Genomic DNA, 18,207 nt, shown 5'->3' with positions numbered 1-18,207 from the left:
CCAAAGCCATTTAATCCCCATAATTCTAGTCCCACAATTATGAATACTCTCACTTTATCTAATCACTTTTCTATCTTGATACATTTTGACCTGTACTTAAGTTTCTCAAATGTTTCTTAAATAATCATAGTCAAAAGGGAAATTAGAAGTGAACTTTTTCTCATATAAATCTCTATATATACAACACAACGATTGCCACCTCAATATGTTTCACTTCAGACTGTGTCCAGAGACTTCACATGTGGAATGACAACTCTTCAGCTTCATTACTCGGGTGAGACCTTTCCTTTCATAGTATACTCTAATTCCATCTCAGGTGGTTCACTTTCTAACAAAGTCCCAAAACCTAGATATACACCAGTTTCTGTGAGAGCGAGCATATCTTCACACATATCCGTAAACTACTGCAAAATATATACCTGAAAGCAGAAGCACACTAGAGTTTGCAGTGAGCACCCCCCTAACACTTCCTCTCCACTATTCCAAGCTTTGGGTCCATGATTGCTCAACAATTTGTTTGGCTTCGTATGTTAACTCTCTTTTCAGTCACCAGGTTCTAGATGTCATCAGGATGCCTGCCAGGCTTCCCTGGACTGAAGACCCCACCAATGTGTCCTGGAGCTCCGCTTCCCCAGAGACCCACCCTACTAGGGAAAGAGAGAGGCAGACTGGGAGTATGGACTGACCAGTCAGCGCCCATGTTCAGCGGGGAAGCAATTACAGAAGCCAGACCTTCTACCTTCTGCAACCCACAATGACCTTGGGTCCATGCTCCCAGAGGGTTAGAGAATGGGAGAGCTATCAGGGGAGGGGGTGGGATATGGAGATTGGGTGGTAGGAATTGTGTGGAATTGTACCCCTCCTACCCTATGGTTTTGTTAATTAATCCTTTCTTAAATAAAAAAGAAAAAAAAGAAAAAAAATTACTCTACTCAAAAAAAAAAAACTCTATAAATAGTCCCCACATGTGATCATCAACCTCTCTCTGAACCCTTCACATGAAGTGAGAGAAATTCATTTCTGCTTTATCTGCTCATTGGCATCAAAGAGATTCCACATAGACAATGAGAACATGAACTTAGATAAGAAACCTGCCACCCTCACTGCTGTGCTCCTGTGACATGTGCTGTGACATCTGTCCTAGAGAAGGGGGGGGGAGCTCCTATGTCTTGTTTCTGCCCAGTGATGTGATTTCTCTGGTCTTCAGCCTTTCTGCATGGCATACCCAGTGGTTGTCTCTAGTTTCTTTAAATCTTACAGCTCACAATAGAGTAACATGTCCCACATCTTTCATAAGTGTCACTAAAGGGGCAGGTTATTATTTCCTCTGCTATGGCTAACACTATTCTAAAAGGAAACACTTAATGTTTGGACAGCTACTAGAGAGGTAGATTCCATAACACCACTTCCCCAAAAGCAAAGTAGGGCTTCCTTCAACCATCCTTCAAGTTCCAAGGGCATGTCCCTGAGAGGAAACTCCTCCACTCACTCACTGTTTTGTGTCTTTAAACTCTACTCACTTCCCAGCCACCTACAATTCAGGCCATCTAGATTTTTCAGAAACCTTTTCTCACATTACTTCATTGTTTCCTTGTAAATTTAAATGAAAAGATCTATACGAAAAATATTTTCTTAGAACTTAATATGCATCTGACATAGATCAAGTAGTTTACAGATCATCTTGCTTAGCTGTGTGATGGCTATGCTCTGCTATTCTCTCCTCTTTCCAGATGGAGAAGCTGGAGCAGAAATTAGTTAACAGACTGGCTTGCTCTGGACTCTACTGTAAACCTTGTGCAAACTTTATGATTTTTATCTTTAGGCATCTTTTCATCAAGGCAAAGTCAAATAGATAGAAAGGCACAATTCTGGGAGTGGGGTGTAACGCAGCGGGTTAAGCGCATGTGGTACAAAGTGCAAGGACTGGCATAAGGATATGGTTCAAGCCCCCAGCTCCCCACCTGCAGGGGAGTCGCTTCACAGGCGGTGAAACAGGTCTGCAGGTGTCTGTCTTTCTCTACCTCTCTCTGTCTTCCCATTATCTCTCCATTTCTCTTTGTCCTATCCAACAATGACGACATCAGTAATAACTACAACAATAAATAAATAAAGAAAGAAAAGAAAAGAAAGGTACAATTCTACCACCTTCTAATGAGAGGCTGAAATCAAATAAAGTGTAAGTTCTTAGAATAAAGTAAGAATGTCTAATCTAGAAGCCAGACCCACTGGATACACACCTAAGGCATAAAAAAAAAAAAGGGAGGGATAACTGCTCATAATAATATGAAAGAGTGGAAGGACTGTATTTTAAGTCACATGGACTTTGTGAACTTGGGAGTCTTATGGGATCTGATCTCCCCTACTTCACAAACCCAGTAATAGAGATCTTAGACCAATTTGTGAAAAGATCCTTTTAGGAATTCATGACTAGATCGGTGCAAAGCATTTAATTAATTAATTAATTAATTTATTGTCACCTGGGTTACTGCTGGGGCTTGGTGCCTGCACAATTAATCCATTGCTCCTGTTGGCCATCCCCCCCACCCATACTTTTAATAGGACAGAGAGAAATTGAGATAGGAGGGGGAGACAGAGAGGGAGAAAGAGACACCCGCAGTATTGCTTCAGTATTTGTGAAGCTTCCCCTCTGCTGGTGGGGGCTGGGGGCTTGATCCTGGGCCCTTGCATATGTTAACATGTGCACCCAGCCAGGTGCACCACCATCCTGCCCCCTATGCAAAATATTTAAAATAATATCAGCAATCTATATACTTCAGAACAGAGTTCATGCATAATTTCCTTCCTCTGGCTACTTCTTTCTTCCAAACTCATTCCATATCCACAAAGTATGCATTCTTCCAGACTTTGCTTGCCCAACTCCACTTCAGCCTCTAATGCAGTTCAGAAATCACTTCCTTTCCCTGATGTCTCCTAAAGAATAAGACTGAGTTCCTTTTTCTCCCCCTTCAGTACCCCCCCACCAGTACTCCACAGAGTATCACTCTTTGCTGACCAGACAATTCTGTTCTGAGTAAATGAGAGACTTTTTTTACCTTTGCCACCAGGATTATTGCTGGGGCTTGGTGCCTGCACAGCAAATTCACTCCTTGGCGGACATTTTCTCCTTTTTTTTTTCCCCTTTCTATTTTATTTGACAGGGCAAAGAGAAATTGAAGAAAGGAAGGGGAGATAGAAAAGGAGAGAGAAAGACAGACACCTGCAGACCTGCTTCGCCATTTGTAAAGCATCCTTCTTGCAGGTGGGGAGCTGGGTCTTGAACCTCAGGCCCTTGCGCATGATAACGTGTGTGCTCAACTGGGTGTGCAGGTGAGGTTTTCAAGGGCAAGTATGATGTTTTAGTTGTTCCCTCTGTGTCTCAGCACATGACATGAAATGAACTTAGTCTTTGCTGAATGAAAGAATAAGTGCAGAAAAGGAAAGCTGCATAGCTTTGTGTTAAGAATATTAAACAAGGGCCAAGGAGTTGGTTCACCAGTAGAGCACATGCCTTGCCTTGGTGTGACCTTGGGTTTGATCTCCAGCCTTTCTCTCATAATTAAAAAAAAAGAACACATATTTAAAGCTTATATTTACACACACAGGTACATTCACACATGCATATGTGTCCACACATACATACATACTCATATGTCATTTTAGGATGCATTCTTCTTCTAGCGTTTGCCCTTCTTCCGTAGCCAGTCAACAGCGTCAGGTTGAGCCTGATGTAAAGTTTCGAGACCTCCTTTGAATCTGGAGAGGTGGCAGTCGTTGACTATGTGGGTCATAGTCTGTCTGTAGCCGCAGGGGCAGTTCGGGTCGTCTCTGGCTCCCCAGCGATGGAACATAGCGGCGCACCGGCCATGGCCTGTTCCATAGCGATTGAGGAGGGCCCAATCATAATGTGCTAGGTCAAAGCCAGGTTGACGCTTGCAGGGGTCTGTGATGAGGTGTTTGTTCTTTACCTCAGCTGACTGCCAACTCTTGTTTCCAAGAGTCTGGAACAGAGAAGTTCAGTGTAGGCGTAGGAGACCAGATTGGATGACGAGACGTCAAGTGTTGGACAGGGTGGGTGAAGATATCCGCGTATATTGGCAGGTCCGGTTGAGCGTAGACGTGGGAAATGAACTTAGATGATGCTGCATCCCGACGAATATCTGGCGGGGCGATGTTGCTAAGAACTGGCAGCCATGGAACCGGGGTGGAACGGATGGTTCCAGAAATTATCCTCATGGAGGAATATAATTTGGAATCGACCAAGTGGACATGGGGGCTACGGAACCATACTGGGGCACAGTATTCTGCAGTGGAATAGCATAATGCCAGAGATGATGATCGTAGTGTGGAAGCGCTCGCGCCCCATGAGGAGCTGGCCAGTCTTGCAATGATGTTATTCCTTGCGCCCACCTTTGGTGTTTAGGATGCATATCTAAACACCAATCTAAAACTAACCCTTAGATTGAGATAGTCAAGGGGGTGGGTAGGTAGGAGATGGAGGGACACTAAGGCAACGGACCCAACAGTGGTGAAGAGATTTCAGAACTTTGGTGATAGCTGTGGTTTTGATAGTATACTTTTGAAGAAGTATGAAAAGGCACTGCTGAAAACATGTACAATGATATAAACCAATGTTATCTAACAAACAAAAAAACAAAACATGTCTTTAGTGCATGGAGAATTAAAAAATCCAAAAAAGTAGTTCTATATATGTCCTAAGAAAGGGAAGAAAAGAGAACCACAGAGTTACTTTATAAAAGGTGCTCGTAATTCTCTCTCACACAATACTTTTAATCCTGAGATTCTGTCTTAAAATCTCTTTTTAAAGCCTAGTTGAAGCAACATGCTTAGAATCTGCAGTAATCTGGGTTCAAATCTCAGCTCTGATGGCTTTTTTTGTTTGTTTTTTGCTTCTATGGTTATTGTTGGGGCTCTGTGCCTGCACTATGAATCCACTGCTCCTGGAGGCCACCTTTCCCCTTTTGTTGCCCTTGTTGTTTATCATTGTTGTCTCTACTGCTGTCATTGTTGTTGGATAAGACAGAGAGAAATTGAGAGAAGGGAAGAATAGGGCAGAGAGAAATTGAGAGAAGGGAAGACAGAGGGGGGAGAGAAAGACCTGCATCAGCGCTTGTGAAGAGACTCCCTCTTCAGGTGGGGAACTGGGGGCTCGAATTGGGGTCCTTATGCCGGTCCTTGTGTTTTGCACCATGTGCACTTAATCCACTGCACTAACACTAGGCCTCCTCTGATGGTTTTTTAACTATGTGATCTTGGGTAAGTTTCTTTGTGCTTCAGTTCTGTCAACTGTAAAATGTGGTAACAGTATGTTCTTAGTTGTAGGAGTTAAATGAGGACATATAGACCAGTATCCAGAGCATAAAGTTTTGTAAGTGCTAGCTTGTATGGTTACTATGTGAATTCTACTGAAATCAATACAATTTTATTTTCAAGTGTGGCTGAGTTCTCACAGCAGTTGTAGTATATTAGCACTAAAGGCACACCTATCAACTCATGTACTTTTGGTATTCAAATTGGGCCTTTATTCTGAATAAAGTTGGGAAGTACTGACCTAGGGTTAAATCCTTGGCACTATGCCTACAATACTACTATAAACTGGCTGTAATTTGGCTAGGCGTGTATCTCGATGTTTAGGGCTTTCACTGTGCTAGACTGCATTTATTTAACACAATTACACACTATACCCACCACTAAAGTTTTGTGTCCTTACCCTCCCAACTCCCAAAGATAACCACCATAGTTCTTGTAAGTCTTACTGGGAGATTTTTTTTAAGTGGCAAATTTCACAGTAAGATCTAACATCTTCCACTTTCAAGATCTCAAAATTGCCTACTATGTAAGGCAAGGGAGTCGGCGTGGGAGGGGTATATCATAGATAAAGAAAGGACTACAAAAACTAGATAAAGGCAAGAGACTGGCTCACTTGATTTAACTCTTACGACTCTAGGACATACTGTTACTACATTTAACGAGTTATAGAAATAATGGTCAACCCATATCTGTGATCTTGGGAGAACTAGTGCAGTTTCCAATGGAGGGCACGGGGACACAGAATTCTGGTGGTGGGAATAGTGTGCAATTATTTATACCTGTTACCTTAAAATTTTGTAAATTAATATTAAATCACCAATAATTTTTTAAAAAGAAAGATTTTAGACAATGCAGCTTATGACAAAATGGCCAGGTATGTACAACATTCTGATGAAGGTGTAGGGCCATAACTGTTGAGAAAGGAAACAGAAATTTAGAATCGGCAAATCAAATGGTGGTTTAAACAGTACAGAGGACACTGGAGTCTGGATAGTTTATAGTAGCCTAAAGGTCCTTCATCAGTAAGTAACCTGATAACTCCAGGCTCTTCCCCAAACTTAGAAGCTGGAGATTTGGACTTACACTACTCACAAGTCACTGCATGCATTTCATTACAGCAAGGCTCATGAGAAAGGAAGTGTTTAGAGTAGAGGTCTCAAGTTCTGAGACTTTGTGATCTCCTGCGTGAATGCTTCAAAATTAGTCCCAAACAGTTAGACTCCCAGTAAACAGCATCATTCAGCAAGGGATCCAGGGCTAGGAAAGTGATGCTACACCTTAGTTTCCAGGATAGCATCACTCTGCTTCTTCTTGCTTGGCTATAGCAGAATGTGGATGCAAATTAGAAGTACAGATTTCTGGGCTGCATGCTGGTGTGTGTGTATGTGTGTGTCCATGAACCTATATTTAAAAATAGTCAGTAGGACGATTCTTAATGCTCCTGAAATGTGAGAACTACAACCTCAGGACTTTACTCAAGGTGACATGAGCACTGCAAAGAAATAGGTCTTGATTCACAATGTAATTATAACCAAAACATATTAACCTGTACTTTAAGTTTGGCTTTATGTTTACAACTAAGCATAATTTATAAAACTGAGATAATATTTCATTTAGTTTTACATACTACTTTGCTATTTATATATCTATTATATTCACTTCCCCATATCAATATTATTTGTCAACATGGTTTTAAAAAGATTTCACTATTCCTGTTTCATAACAATCTCCTACTTGTTGACATTTAAACTGATATCATTTCATGATGATGGATAATCACCTAACATCTTGTAACTATTGGGCCACAGAGTATGAACAATTTTAAAGTTCTTGGTTACTAGTACTAAGGAATTTCCCAGAAAGCCAAGATGCCTGTTCATTAATAAAATATAAACCTGACACTCTAGCATTCAGTATTGCCACTCTCAAAAATATGACACAGATGAAAAAAATATACTATGCCTATCTCCACCAGAGAGGAGCATAGAGTCTCTGCGAACAGAGCCTTTTTCTACTGTAGTTAGGGTCAGGCACATAGTCAGCACTCAACAACTTTTTGTTAACTAAGTAAGCAAAAAGTAACTTAAGTAAGCAAAGGGGAAAGACAACTATAGGATGTATAGCATAACTAAAGCAAGTGAACTCACAAACACATACTAACCAAACTGTCTTGTGGACTGGCTGCTGTCAGAGGGAAGTGGGGTGTGAGCACAGCAACGTGGGTGGTGGGTGTGGTAAGTTGTACATGTGCAAACACACATGCACACATATGTGTGTATGAAACTATACCCTTGAAATCTTTCAATTTTATAAACTGATGTTAAAACAATAATAATAATTTTTAAATGAAAATTAGTTGTTGATTGAATAGATGACTCAGTGACAAATGTCACTCTGGATGAGTGCCACTGGCCTTGGCCTCCTCCAGGTCTGATGAGGGGCCTACCCAGCACTGGCACCTGGCTACCCTGTGGCCTTCCCTTCCCTTCCTTTCTCTTCCACCTGCTATGAGACCCTTTGACTAGAAGAGTCAATCTCATTCCCTCTTGAGACTGAGCTAGAAGGCAGAGGACTGGGCTGGTTGTAGAACTATCCTCATAGTAGGTACAGGGCCAGAGTACAGGGCTCATAACTCCCGCAGCTAAGTCCTATCATCAGCCTGGCTGCTCCACAACTTGGATCCAAGCCACTCAACCCATTTGTGGATTTATAGAGGCCTGACTCCTTAAATTACCTGCTTCCTACTTGGCTGATAGGTAGTTGGGATCTACTCTTGCAACACAATGTGGCTGGCAGAGATCATCTTTTCTAACTTCACAACTGATAACCAGTCCAGAAGAGTGACCAGTTCGATGGAAAACCATCCCAGCACCACAGGCCAAACCTAGCAAGATGTAGCTTAACATTTTAACAAATTTAGTTTTTCATAGTTTTAGTTACTTGGGGTCAACTGCAGCTAGAAATGTTACGTATGTACTAAGATTATTATGAGAGACCACATTTGTGTAATTTTATTATAGTATATTATTATAATTGTCCTATTTTATTATTAGTTGTTGTGGTATTTACTGTAATTTATAATTCAAACTTTATCATAGAAAAAATAGTACACATAGTATATCCATACATAATGCATATACAAACACGTACATACATATACCACAGATAGTTCTATACTATATATTTACAAATAGTGTGACACTTCCATAAAAACTAAAAAGTCTGAGTATGGTAGAAGTAGGTGTTTCCTCTACATAAATCTATCTGGGTAAGTTATGCCTCTCTATGCTTGTGATTTACTCTGTGATGTAAAAGCCATCAACATTATCTGCTTGGCCTTGTGTCCTTTAATGGCAAGACTCATGTTTAATACTCACCTAAATCACCATGTCCAGTCCATGTTTCACTTTGTGTTCTCCCTCCCCTAATTTTTTTTTAATGAAAGAGAGATATACAGAAAAAAAAGAAGATATAGAAAGAAAAAGACCAGAACACTGGTCAGCTCTGGTGTATATCATGGTGTTGGGGATTAAACCTGGGACCTCAGAACTTCAGGCATGAAAATCTTTGGCATAAACATTATGCTGTCTGCCCAGCTCTAGGCCTAGAATCTTACAACCTATGAACTGTATAATTTGCTTCCCCCTCCCTCTTATCAAGATCAATTTTAACTAAACTACTGATTTATTCAATCTCATATTCTCCATTCTTTTTCTTAAACATCTAGCCAATGTCTTCTGTGTAAGAAGTTGAGATAGTTGAATACTAATCTATTTTACCAGCCCATTTCTGTTTTTACCAGTCAAGCTGTATATCTACTAAGAGGACATTTGTGTTTGTTCCTAAACCCATTTATGTCAGTTGTACTCATTATTGTATTTGTGTAATTTATTGATAATTACATATTATGTAAATTAATGAAATACCGTTGCATAAGGGAAGAGCTATTTGTTTCTATTATTCTTCTTCTATTATAAGCTGGAATGTTTGGAAAGACTAGATGAAAAGAATTCTGTCAAATCAATGGTGATAAAGGAGAAGTCTGAAAGACTAAGAGAAGATTAAGTGTGTTTGTGTATATATAACTATAAAATATTTATACTAAAAGTGTCTAAGCTCTTTTTTTTGAAACCAGAGCACTGCACTGCTTAGCTCTAGCTTATGGTAGTGCTAGGTATTGAACTTGGGAGCACTGGGCATGAAAGTCTTTTGCATAATCACTATACTATCTCCCAGGAATGTTCAAGTTCTTAGACTAAAGAAAAAAATCTGAAAATTCTAGAGAAGTATTATATACTTACACAAGTAAAATGCTGCAGAATACCAATATATGAATCCATGCATAACTAAAACAAGAGCATCATTAAAAAGTACCTGTTCTTTATGTAATGTACTCTGAAATTCTCTACTCTGAACTACCTATCTCATTAAAAAGTTAGTCATGACTCATTAAAGTGATTTTGTGACTCAGTTTGAAAAGATACTGCCTTAATCCCACTCATTTTGAAGGTAGGGGGAACCATAGTTCAGGAAGATTTAAGAGCTAACTCTACTGAAGTCACAGTTAGTGAGTCAGAATGATAATCCTTGATTCCATGTCTTATGGCTTGTCTACTACTTTGAACAACCTTCCCTCTGACCCAACATAATTTTCTTGCAAAAAGTAGAAGGTAAAATAAGAAAATGGATCATCACAAAGGTAAATAAATCCTAGAGAGAAAAGAACTAATCCCGCATTCTTTTCCTGCTGGAGAAATATAAGAGAATAAGACTGCTTCATCCTTCAAGGAACTTGAGTTTTAGCACTTGCAGTTGTGTGTGTGTGTGTGTGTGTGTGTGTGTTTACTCCCATGTGAAGACATACTAAATCTCCTGTGCTATAGACATATTTGGAACAGTGACCCAAGTACCTCGTTGAACAGGTGAGCCTTCTAATTTTAGAATGATTTCAGCTCCACGTGGGAAAACTCCACACAATGGAACGGGGAAGCACTTTGCTCTTCTGAATAGCTTTTGTTAAGCAAGATGAGCAATAAACAGATCCCTTGCTTTCTGGCTGACCCATGTTCTACCTGTTTTCCAAACAAGTAACACCTTCAAAGATTTTTCCCTATAATCTGCTTTGACCTTCCTCTGTTCACCCCAGGTCCAAACTCGCCTTCTCAACATAGTTAAATCTAATGTCCCCACAAGGATCTGACCACCATCTCCCCAAGCAAGCTGATAATGGTGACCTTCCCATGAATAACACCACTCTGAGTTTTCATGTTCTTTCATCACTGCCTCTGAAAAGTCTCCCAGACACTAAATTAAGGAAGTGTTCAAAAGCATTCAGACACTCCCTGATTCCAGGTGGGTGTCCTTAGACACAGGCTAGGGGAAGGAGAGGTTCAGAGGTTAAAAGAACCACCCCAAGCACCCAGATCGTGCAAGGCAGACAGCAGGAGGAAGCCGGGACCTGGTTCCCAGGTGCCTGAACAGGGCCCTCACCACACCCCTAGGTCATCAGAGTGAGTCTCATGAAAATATGAGAACCAGATGAGCAGCCTGGGAACACTGCAATATTTGGGAGGGTTAAGCAAGCAGTCACCCAACAACTTAACTGGGTGCATTCTGTCCCTTTTAAGGGATATTAAAAGGTGCCTTTTGAAGATACATCATAGCACCTTCCTTTAGAGGGTGTGACTGATGTTCTCAGCTGTGGGCGCTGCCATCCTTACCCTGCCTCCAGCTAATGTTTCTCTGTATGCTTTACAAAGCCACAACCAACCAGCTGAAAACTGTCTGTCCCAAGCCCCAGACTAACTGTATTGTTTCACTCCTGGAGCAAATTTTTTTCTAAATCCTGCACTAGACAGTCAGCTGAGTTTGCCTTCTGTTATTTTGAGGTTCTCCTTATGAGCTGCCCCTTTGTGGCGGACTCCTTGAGGACAAGGACAAAGAAAGACTGCTTTTTTGTATGTCCCCATACTTAGGATGCCTGAACTTGAAGGTAAATAGCATCTGCTTCCAAAAGAATTAAACTACACTAATGGTAATCACATGACCATTTTCGTGTGTTGGGTCTAGGGTAGGTATCACCAATTGGTCACTGCTATATTTCTCAACAATCTGAAGACAGCCTTATGACCCTCAACAGTTTTCCAAGTAGTCTTACTAAACTATCAAAATAGTCATATGAAAAATCTTACAGGCGCTAGTCCTGATTCAAATCCAATAGATGAGGGAAATAAGATCCAAACAGGATCCAGATGAATAAACTTGCCTTGAGACATGGCAAAACTGAATCCAGTTGGGCCCTATACCCAAGACTCCTGACCTCAGCTTCTAGTAGCTTTCCAACATCTCACCCAAAGTAGCTGCCTGGGGAGCATTTGCTGATGACAATAATGTCAGTTTTCTGTGCCTATGGCATCATCTACCCTACATTTGGGGATCTAAGAAAAAGAAAGAGGAGAAGAAACTAATGAAGCTTCATTAGGAAAGGGCAGGACAATTGTATAATACAAACACGGAATTTTTTTTTTTTGTCAAAAAGCACAAATTATTTTCATGGGACTAATGCCTGTTCCACCAGCACCATGTATCACCCTTCACTGGCACACAGACTTGGCTATTTTTTTTCTATGTTGACCCATCAAAACATGAAGGTTTCATGCTGAGTAGGCCCACTTGCACATGTGCATCACTGCGAAGTCCTTGCGACAGCTGCCCTAGCACTATCTTTATACCAACCTGGGTAGCTCTAGAGTTTAGTAAATGAGCCCATAGCACCCAGAGAATAAGGGGTTTGGAGTGTGTCACTGTGAAAATCAACCTCCCAGCTTATAAATAAGCACCTTTTGCAAGACAGTGTTTACCTGAAAAAAAAAAAAAAAAAACCGGAGAACACAAAATACGAAAATACTAAAGCAAATGCAAATCAGAATGAAGTGCCACAACACTGAATATAGCATCACCTGCTTCCCATATTTAAGATCTAACCAAAAAGAACTATTGTGGGTTTTGTGGTATAAAATATCCCAGAAAAGCAAAAAACAACACCTAAAAAGGTGGGGAGATGAGAGAAAAATGTCAGGGCCCACTAAATAGTTCACTTGACAAGTATGCTAATTAGCCATCCATGTATGTGACCCAGGTTCATGCTTGGCCTCCACTGCACTGAAAGGATTTTCATTGTTGTGGTTTCTTTCCTTCTCTCTCTGCCTTTCTGTATTTTTGAGGGGAAAAAAACATCATCCTAGAATTCCTGGTGATGACTACAAGAAACATATCAGAGCAATGCTAGTGATTAAAGCCAGGAGATGGGTACATGGGGACTGATCCCCCTATTCTCTTCTGTGTCTGTGGATTTCTACAGTATGTATTTACATTTTTTCCAGTTTTATTTACTTGTTGTATCATGACACCCAGAAATGGAGAAGGGGGAGGTAGAGGGGGAGAGAAAGATTTATCTGCAGCACTGCCTCACCACTTATAAAACCTTTTCCCCTGCAAGTGGGGACCAGAGGGCTCGAACCTGGGTCCTTGCTCATTGTAACATGTATGCTCAACCAGGTGTGCCACCACCCAGCCCCTCTATAATTTGTACTAACACAAGTTTTATGTGGTATATTAACCAAGTGTTAAATCCCCACACTCCACTGCTAGGGAAGTGTGGTTGGTGGGTGTGACCCCTAGTTCGAACTGCAACCACCACAGGCTTTCAACTATGTCTGGTGAGGACAGAGAGGGGGTGGTGATCAAGGCCTATCAGGAACCAAGGAGTCTCCTAGGAGGGAAGAAAGTTTTTCTAGGGAAGAGAAAATTAAGCAAGCAAGTCTCATGTAGTCATTGTCTTTGTCTTTATGAGAGTGGCTATGACACAGTTGTCACATTTGGACTCATCTCCTAGCTCAGCTCTCTCTAGATTCATGTCTGGGTCCAATGGGGGCAGGGTAAGAGAGTAAAGAAAACTGGAAAAAAAACCATCGTTAACCTCTAAATTCCATAGCTAAGTGATTTATCAAACCGAGAGTAGCATGGAGGCAGATGGGCAGCGTATTTCTTTTCTCCACAAACCACTGATTCCAGGACCTCAAGATTCCCTAGAAACTAGAGACTGTGGCACAATCTCTGTCCTCACCCACTCTATGGGGTCACTGGGTAGCACTTGGCCAGTTACAAAGCAACATACAATGTAGTGGACACAACTATATGCATGTAATCAACCTCTCTCTTCTCCCCCCCACCCCAGGAAAGAAATCCAGAAAGTGAAGACAGAACAGAGGTTGGCCACTACCACAGCAAGGACAGTCATTTTTGAGTAAATGTAGTTCTTTCCAGAAAAGACCAGGAAGCCCCCAGAAGGCCTAGGCAGAAGTCAGAGAAAGCTCCTGAGGAAACAGGTTGAGGTACAACATGCTCAGAGGTCTTATCCATCTGAATGGAAGAAGACTTGTGGGGAAGTTTTGTAATCTGGTGTACTGCCTCTTCGTGGATGGTCACGTCAGCACTTGTCATCACCTGCAAGTGACTCAATAAAGAACCTGGTTTTTAGTCTATCAGGACCTGGAGGGGCTAAGGATACATCTGGGGCAACCTGGGGACAAGTGCTGGCAGGCCCTTGATCCTAGAAGCATTCCTAACAAAGCAGCTATAATGCAGAGGAAAAGTGTGTGTGTGTGTGTGTGTGTGTGTGTGTGTGTATAAGTGATATCATGGACCACCAAGTAGTCTGGAAACCTAGGGAGGTCAAGAGTATCAAGGACAACAGCTCAGAGAGAAGGCTGAGGGGCTGCAGAAGGAGTGGCACCCTGTGGGAGTAGCAACATCACTTCCAGTGTGTCAGGAGGGTAAGGGATGGAAGAGAAGAGCAAGATACCAGGGGTCCTGTGGAGTTGGTTAGAGTTTCTGAATATATGAAGAAACAGCACCTCCTCCCCTGTGTAGACTCCCTGAGACAATCAGGAAGACAGAGCAATAGGGGGTATTTCAGTAACAGATGGGAGCATACTCCGTGTCAGGAGGGAATAGTGGAACTGACACAAGCATGCATCACTAGCAGAAAACAAAAAGTCAGCTCATTTCACTTGGAAGGGTATTTGGCAATTTGTACCAAGGAACATACATATATTTATTCTTGCTACTGGAGATCTAGCATAAGGAAATCATACAAAAGAAGGGAAAAGTTTCTGTACATGGAGGTGTTACATTATGACTTGAACTGGAGGCAATATAAATAGTCAATGGGGACTACTTAATGAAGTTACACACGGCTGTTTTAATGTTTTAATGGAACATCATGACATTTTATTTTTGGAACATCATGACATTTGAAAAGGATAAATTTCAAGACTTTCCAGCAACATGGAAAAATGCACAACACAGGAATCAAAACAGATCCTTTGCTATGACTAATTATATGAAAATACTAGCTCACAGGGACAAAGGCTAGAGATGATGAGCAGTGTCTGTAGCATCTCTGGCCACCAATGGTGAGCCTCTGACACGCCTCATACTTTCTCATCTCTTAATCTAGGCACCTTAAAGTGAGACATGGAAAACATGACTACAAATGTCAAAAGGTAAACTGGAAAATAACTAATAAAAGATCACTAGGCAGTCCGCAGACTCACCTCCTCTATTCCTACTTTTTTGGTTCCTATTTATTAAATATTTTGTCCTGATTTTTATCTTACTGCCTTTCAGCCATCAAGTTGCAGATGCTACTATGATTCCATCCTGACTTCCCTGGGCAGATGACCTCACCATTGTGTCCTGGAACCTCACCTTTTCAGAGCTCTACCCCACTAGGGAAAGAGAGAAACAGGCTGGGGGTATGGATTGATCTGCCAAGGCCCATGTACAGTGAAGAAACAATTACAGAAGCCAGAACTCCCACTTTTTGCACTCCATAAAGAACTTTGATCTATACTCCCAGTCAGGGAGAAATGATACGGGAAGATGACCAGAGGAATCTTGACTCCAATTCCAGAAAGAGAAAAGGAAAAAAGGGAGGACATTCAGAAGTAGCAATAGGTATAAGTGTGACTTAGAAAGAGAAGTCAGGACCATAGGAAAAAATGGGAATATATATATATGTATATGTATATGTACATGTACATGTACATATACATATATATAGACAGTTATAGAAATAATAGCCAACCCATATCTGTGACCTTGGGAGAGCGAATGCAGTTTCCACTGGAGGGCATGAGGACATAGAACTCTGGTGGTGAGAACAGTGTGGAATTATACCCCTGTTATCTCATAATTTTATAAATCAATATTAAATCACTAATAATTTTTTTAAAAAGATCAGGAGGCAGAAACAGACCAGCAAAATCCATAAATCTGGATTCTTTTTTAAGCGGATTATTATCTGGGCTTACAAAAAGGGGAGGTGTCTGAGCATGTGGATCCCACAGACTCTGCTTTCCAGCATTCTTGCCACATTATTGTCGAACAGTGGAGAGACGGGAGAGGTATTGGCACTAGGACAGTTGGGAACAGCACACATGGGACCTGCAGTTAAGATCACCTATGAGTTTGACTTCAACTCCTCAGACAGGAGGCAGAGAAGTGCCGGAACTGCTGTGCCCACATGAGCTCAGCGGGCAGAGGGCCTGGGAAGAAGCTTAGAGTTCAGGCTCCACAAACCTGCCCTGCTCTGCCCCCCCCCCACCATCCCTAGTTCTCCATGTGTCCCCATAGCCACAGGCCACCCCACAGCAAGAGCACATGACTCACCACTCAGGGAGGATGTGGTGTTCTCCAGGGCCTGGCACACAGCCAACAAGATACCTGTGAAGGGCAAGAAGAAGAAAAAGATAAGAGTCTGCCCAGTCCATAACTTTTCTCAGGAAAAGAAGGGGGCAGTTCCCTTGTGGTCATGAGACTGGGCTGGCTGCAACATCTGTGGGGTTCAGGGCAATTTGAAAATGTGGGACCCTTATTTCAAAAGGTATGGAAAAACTACCATAAGAAGTACCCCACCATGTGTCTTGGAGCCCCGCCTCCCCAGACTCTTGCCCCATTAGGGAAAGAGAGAGACAGACTGGGAGTATGGATCGACCTGCCAATGCCCATGTTCAGCAGAGAAGCAGCTATAGGAGCCAGACCTTCCACCTTTTGCACCTCACAATGACCCTGGGTCCATACTCCCAGAGGGTTAAAGAATAGGGAAGCTATTAAGTGAGGGGATTACATATGGAGCTCTGGGGATTGTGTGGAAATGTACCCCTCTTATCCTATGGTCTTGTCAATGTTTCCATTTTATAAAAAGAAGAAGAAGGAGGAGGAGGAAGAGAAGGAGAAGGAGGAGGAGGAGGAGGAGGAGGAGGAGGAGGAGGAGGAGAAGAAGAAGAAGAAGAAGAAGAAGAAGAAGAAGGAGAAGAAGAAGGAGAAGGAGGAGGGAAGAAGTACAATGCTTTCCTCTCCTCCTCCTTCTCCTCCCCATTCTTCTTTTGTACGTAGCTATCTTAACCTTTTTGGTGTCCAGGGTCCAGCAGGGTGGAGTGTGGCAGGGATAAGAACCCACCAAGGGGAGAAAGGCTCCAAGTCCCCAGCCCACAGTCCATGGTTCCACTGGATTCCATTTACAAGATGCAAATCTAAAGGGTGGGGGAAACTATTAAGAATGACAAGGTGCATCTATATAGCATTAAATACCAAACTTGGAGTCTGTCTGAGTGTGAGACTATGTATAATGACCACAGAGGCTATATCTCCAGGAAGCCACAACCACCAGCAAATGACCGCATGTGCCCCCCACATTACAGTAGCTGAGGTTTCTGGAAAAACAGCAGCGCAATTCCAGTGAAGAAGGAACCTCTCACCAGTTATGCAATCAGCATGAACTACATAAGACTTCCTAAAACTGAGACGCAAAAGGATACTACCACCATTTGCTCAGAAAGGCAGGATGACACAGGAAAACAAAGTGCACGCTGTTCTGCTAGGCCTCCATCATGTGGGGCAGGACCGTTGCAGTCCTGCTAGGCAGTCCCTGGGCCTTCCTTACCCCTTTCCACTCAGGGCATAGACACAAAAGTCCCAAGCTCTCTGGAAAGAAGCACATCTGAAGGGAGAAAGCAGTCGGGCTCACAGCATTCCTTCAGGTACTCAGATGAGAAACATCATGAAAACTTCAGACTGCTTTCGGAGGACTGGCATTGATTTCCCAAAAGTTCCTGCAGAGTCCTGAACCAGATATTTGGTTGAAGGGGTTGGGAGGGAGAGGTGTGTGTGTGTGTGGGGGGGGCACTGGAAATAGGGGTGAGGAGAGAAAATAAAATCACTTTTTCACAGTGCTTTTTTTTTTTTTTTCCCTGGCTGCTCAGTAACACTAGAAAGCACACTAGAAACTAGTGTCTAGTTCCCCTGGACATAGCTAAAAGGCTGAGAGTACAATCCACATGCCAGGCAAAAAAGTGAGGCATTCCTGCCGAAGCTGGGAAAAGCCTAACTCTACACTGTCAGCTGGGGCCCCTTTGTGAGCTGACTTTGCTGGCCCCACCACAAACCACTCTGGGCCAAAGCCAGACAGTGACCTGCAGTGACATAAAGAATGACACAGAATGCTTTGCATACCTGTCTAGAGGAAGTGCCACTTGCCTGTCACAAAGTGTCCCTGAAAGGAATGAATTATCTTGCCACCTCCCTCTGTGCCCCACATCAGTCAGAGGAAGTGCAGTCAGCTTCGTGTCTGCCTCTGTTTTAGCAAAACCAAGACAAGAAAGCAAGTACATTTCAACCCCAGACAGGACTGAGCAGAGCCAATACCAATTCTCTAAGAGTGTGGAAGAAACTGACTGCTCCCCTAGCTTTGGGGACAAGTGACTACATTCCCTCCACACCTTACCTGCTAGTGTTCAGCTGCCAAACACACAAAAG

At 42.3% G+C, this 18,207-nt stretch overlaps 1 protein-coding gene across 1 annotated transcript in view; it reads right to left on the bottom strand.

Moving 5' to 3' along the window:
* The window catches only part of TGFA (transforming growth factor alpha), a 127,517-nt gene that overhangs the window by 67,015 nt on the left and 42,295 nt on the right, over nt 1-18,207 (bottom strand). Inside the window, exon 2 of the mRNA XM_060187167.1 lies at nt 16,063-16,116. Coding sequence (XP_060043150.1) covers nt 16,063-16,116 — 54 coding nt within the window. The remainder of the gene's footprint in view (nt 1-16,062; nt 16,117-18,207) is intronic.

This window comes from Erinaceus europaeus, chromosome 3 (assembly GCF_950295315.1).
Source record: "Erinaceus europaeus chromosome 3, mEriEur2.1, whole genome shotgun sequence".
Classification (NCBI taxonomy): domain Eukaryota; kingdom Metazoa; phylum Chordata; class Mammalia; order Eulipotyphla; family Erinaceidae; genus Erinaceus; species Erinaceus europaeus.
Note: the sequence above shows the minus strand (reverse complement) of the source record. Positions and strands in the feature narration are given on the sequence as shown.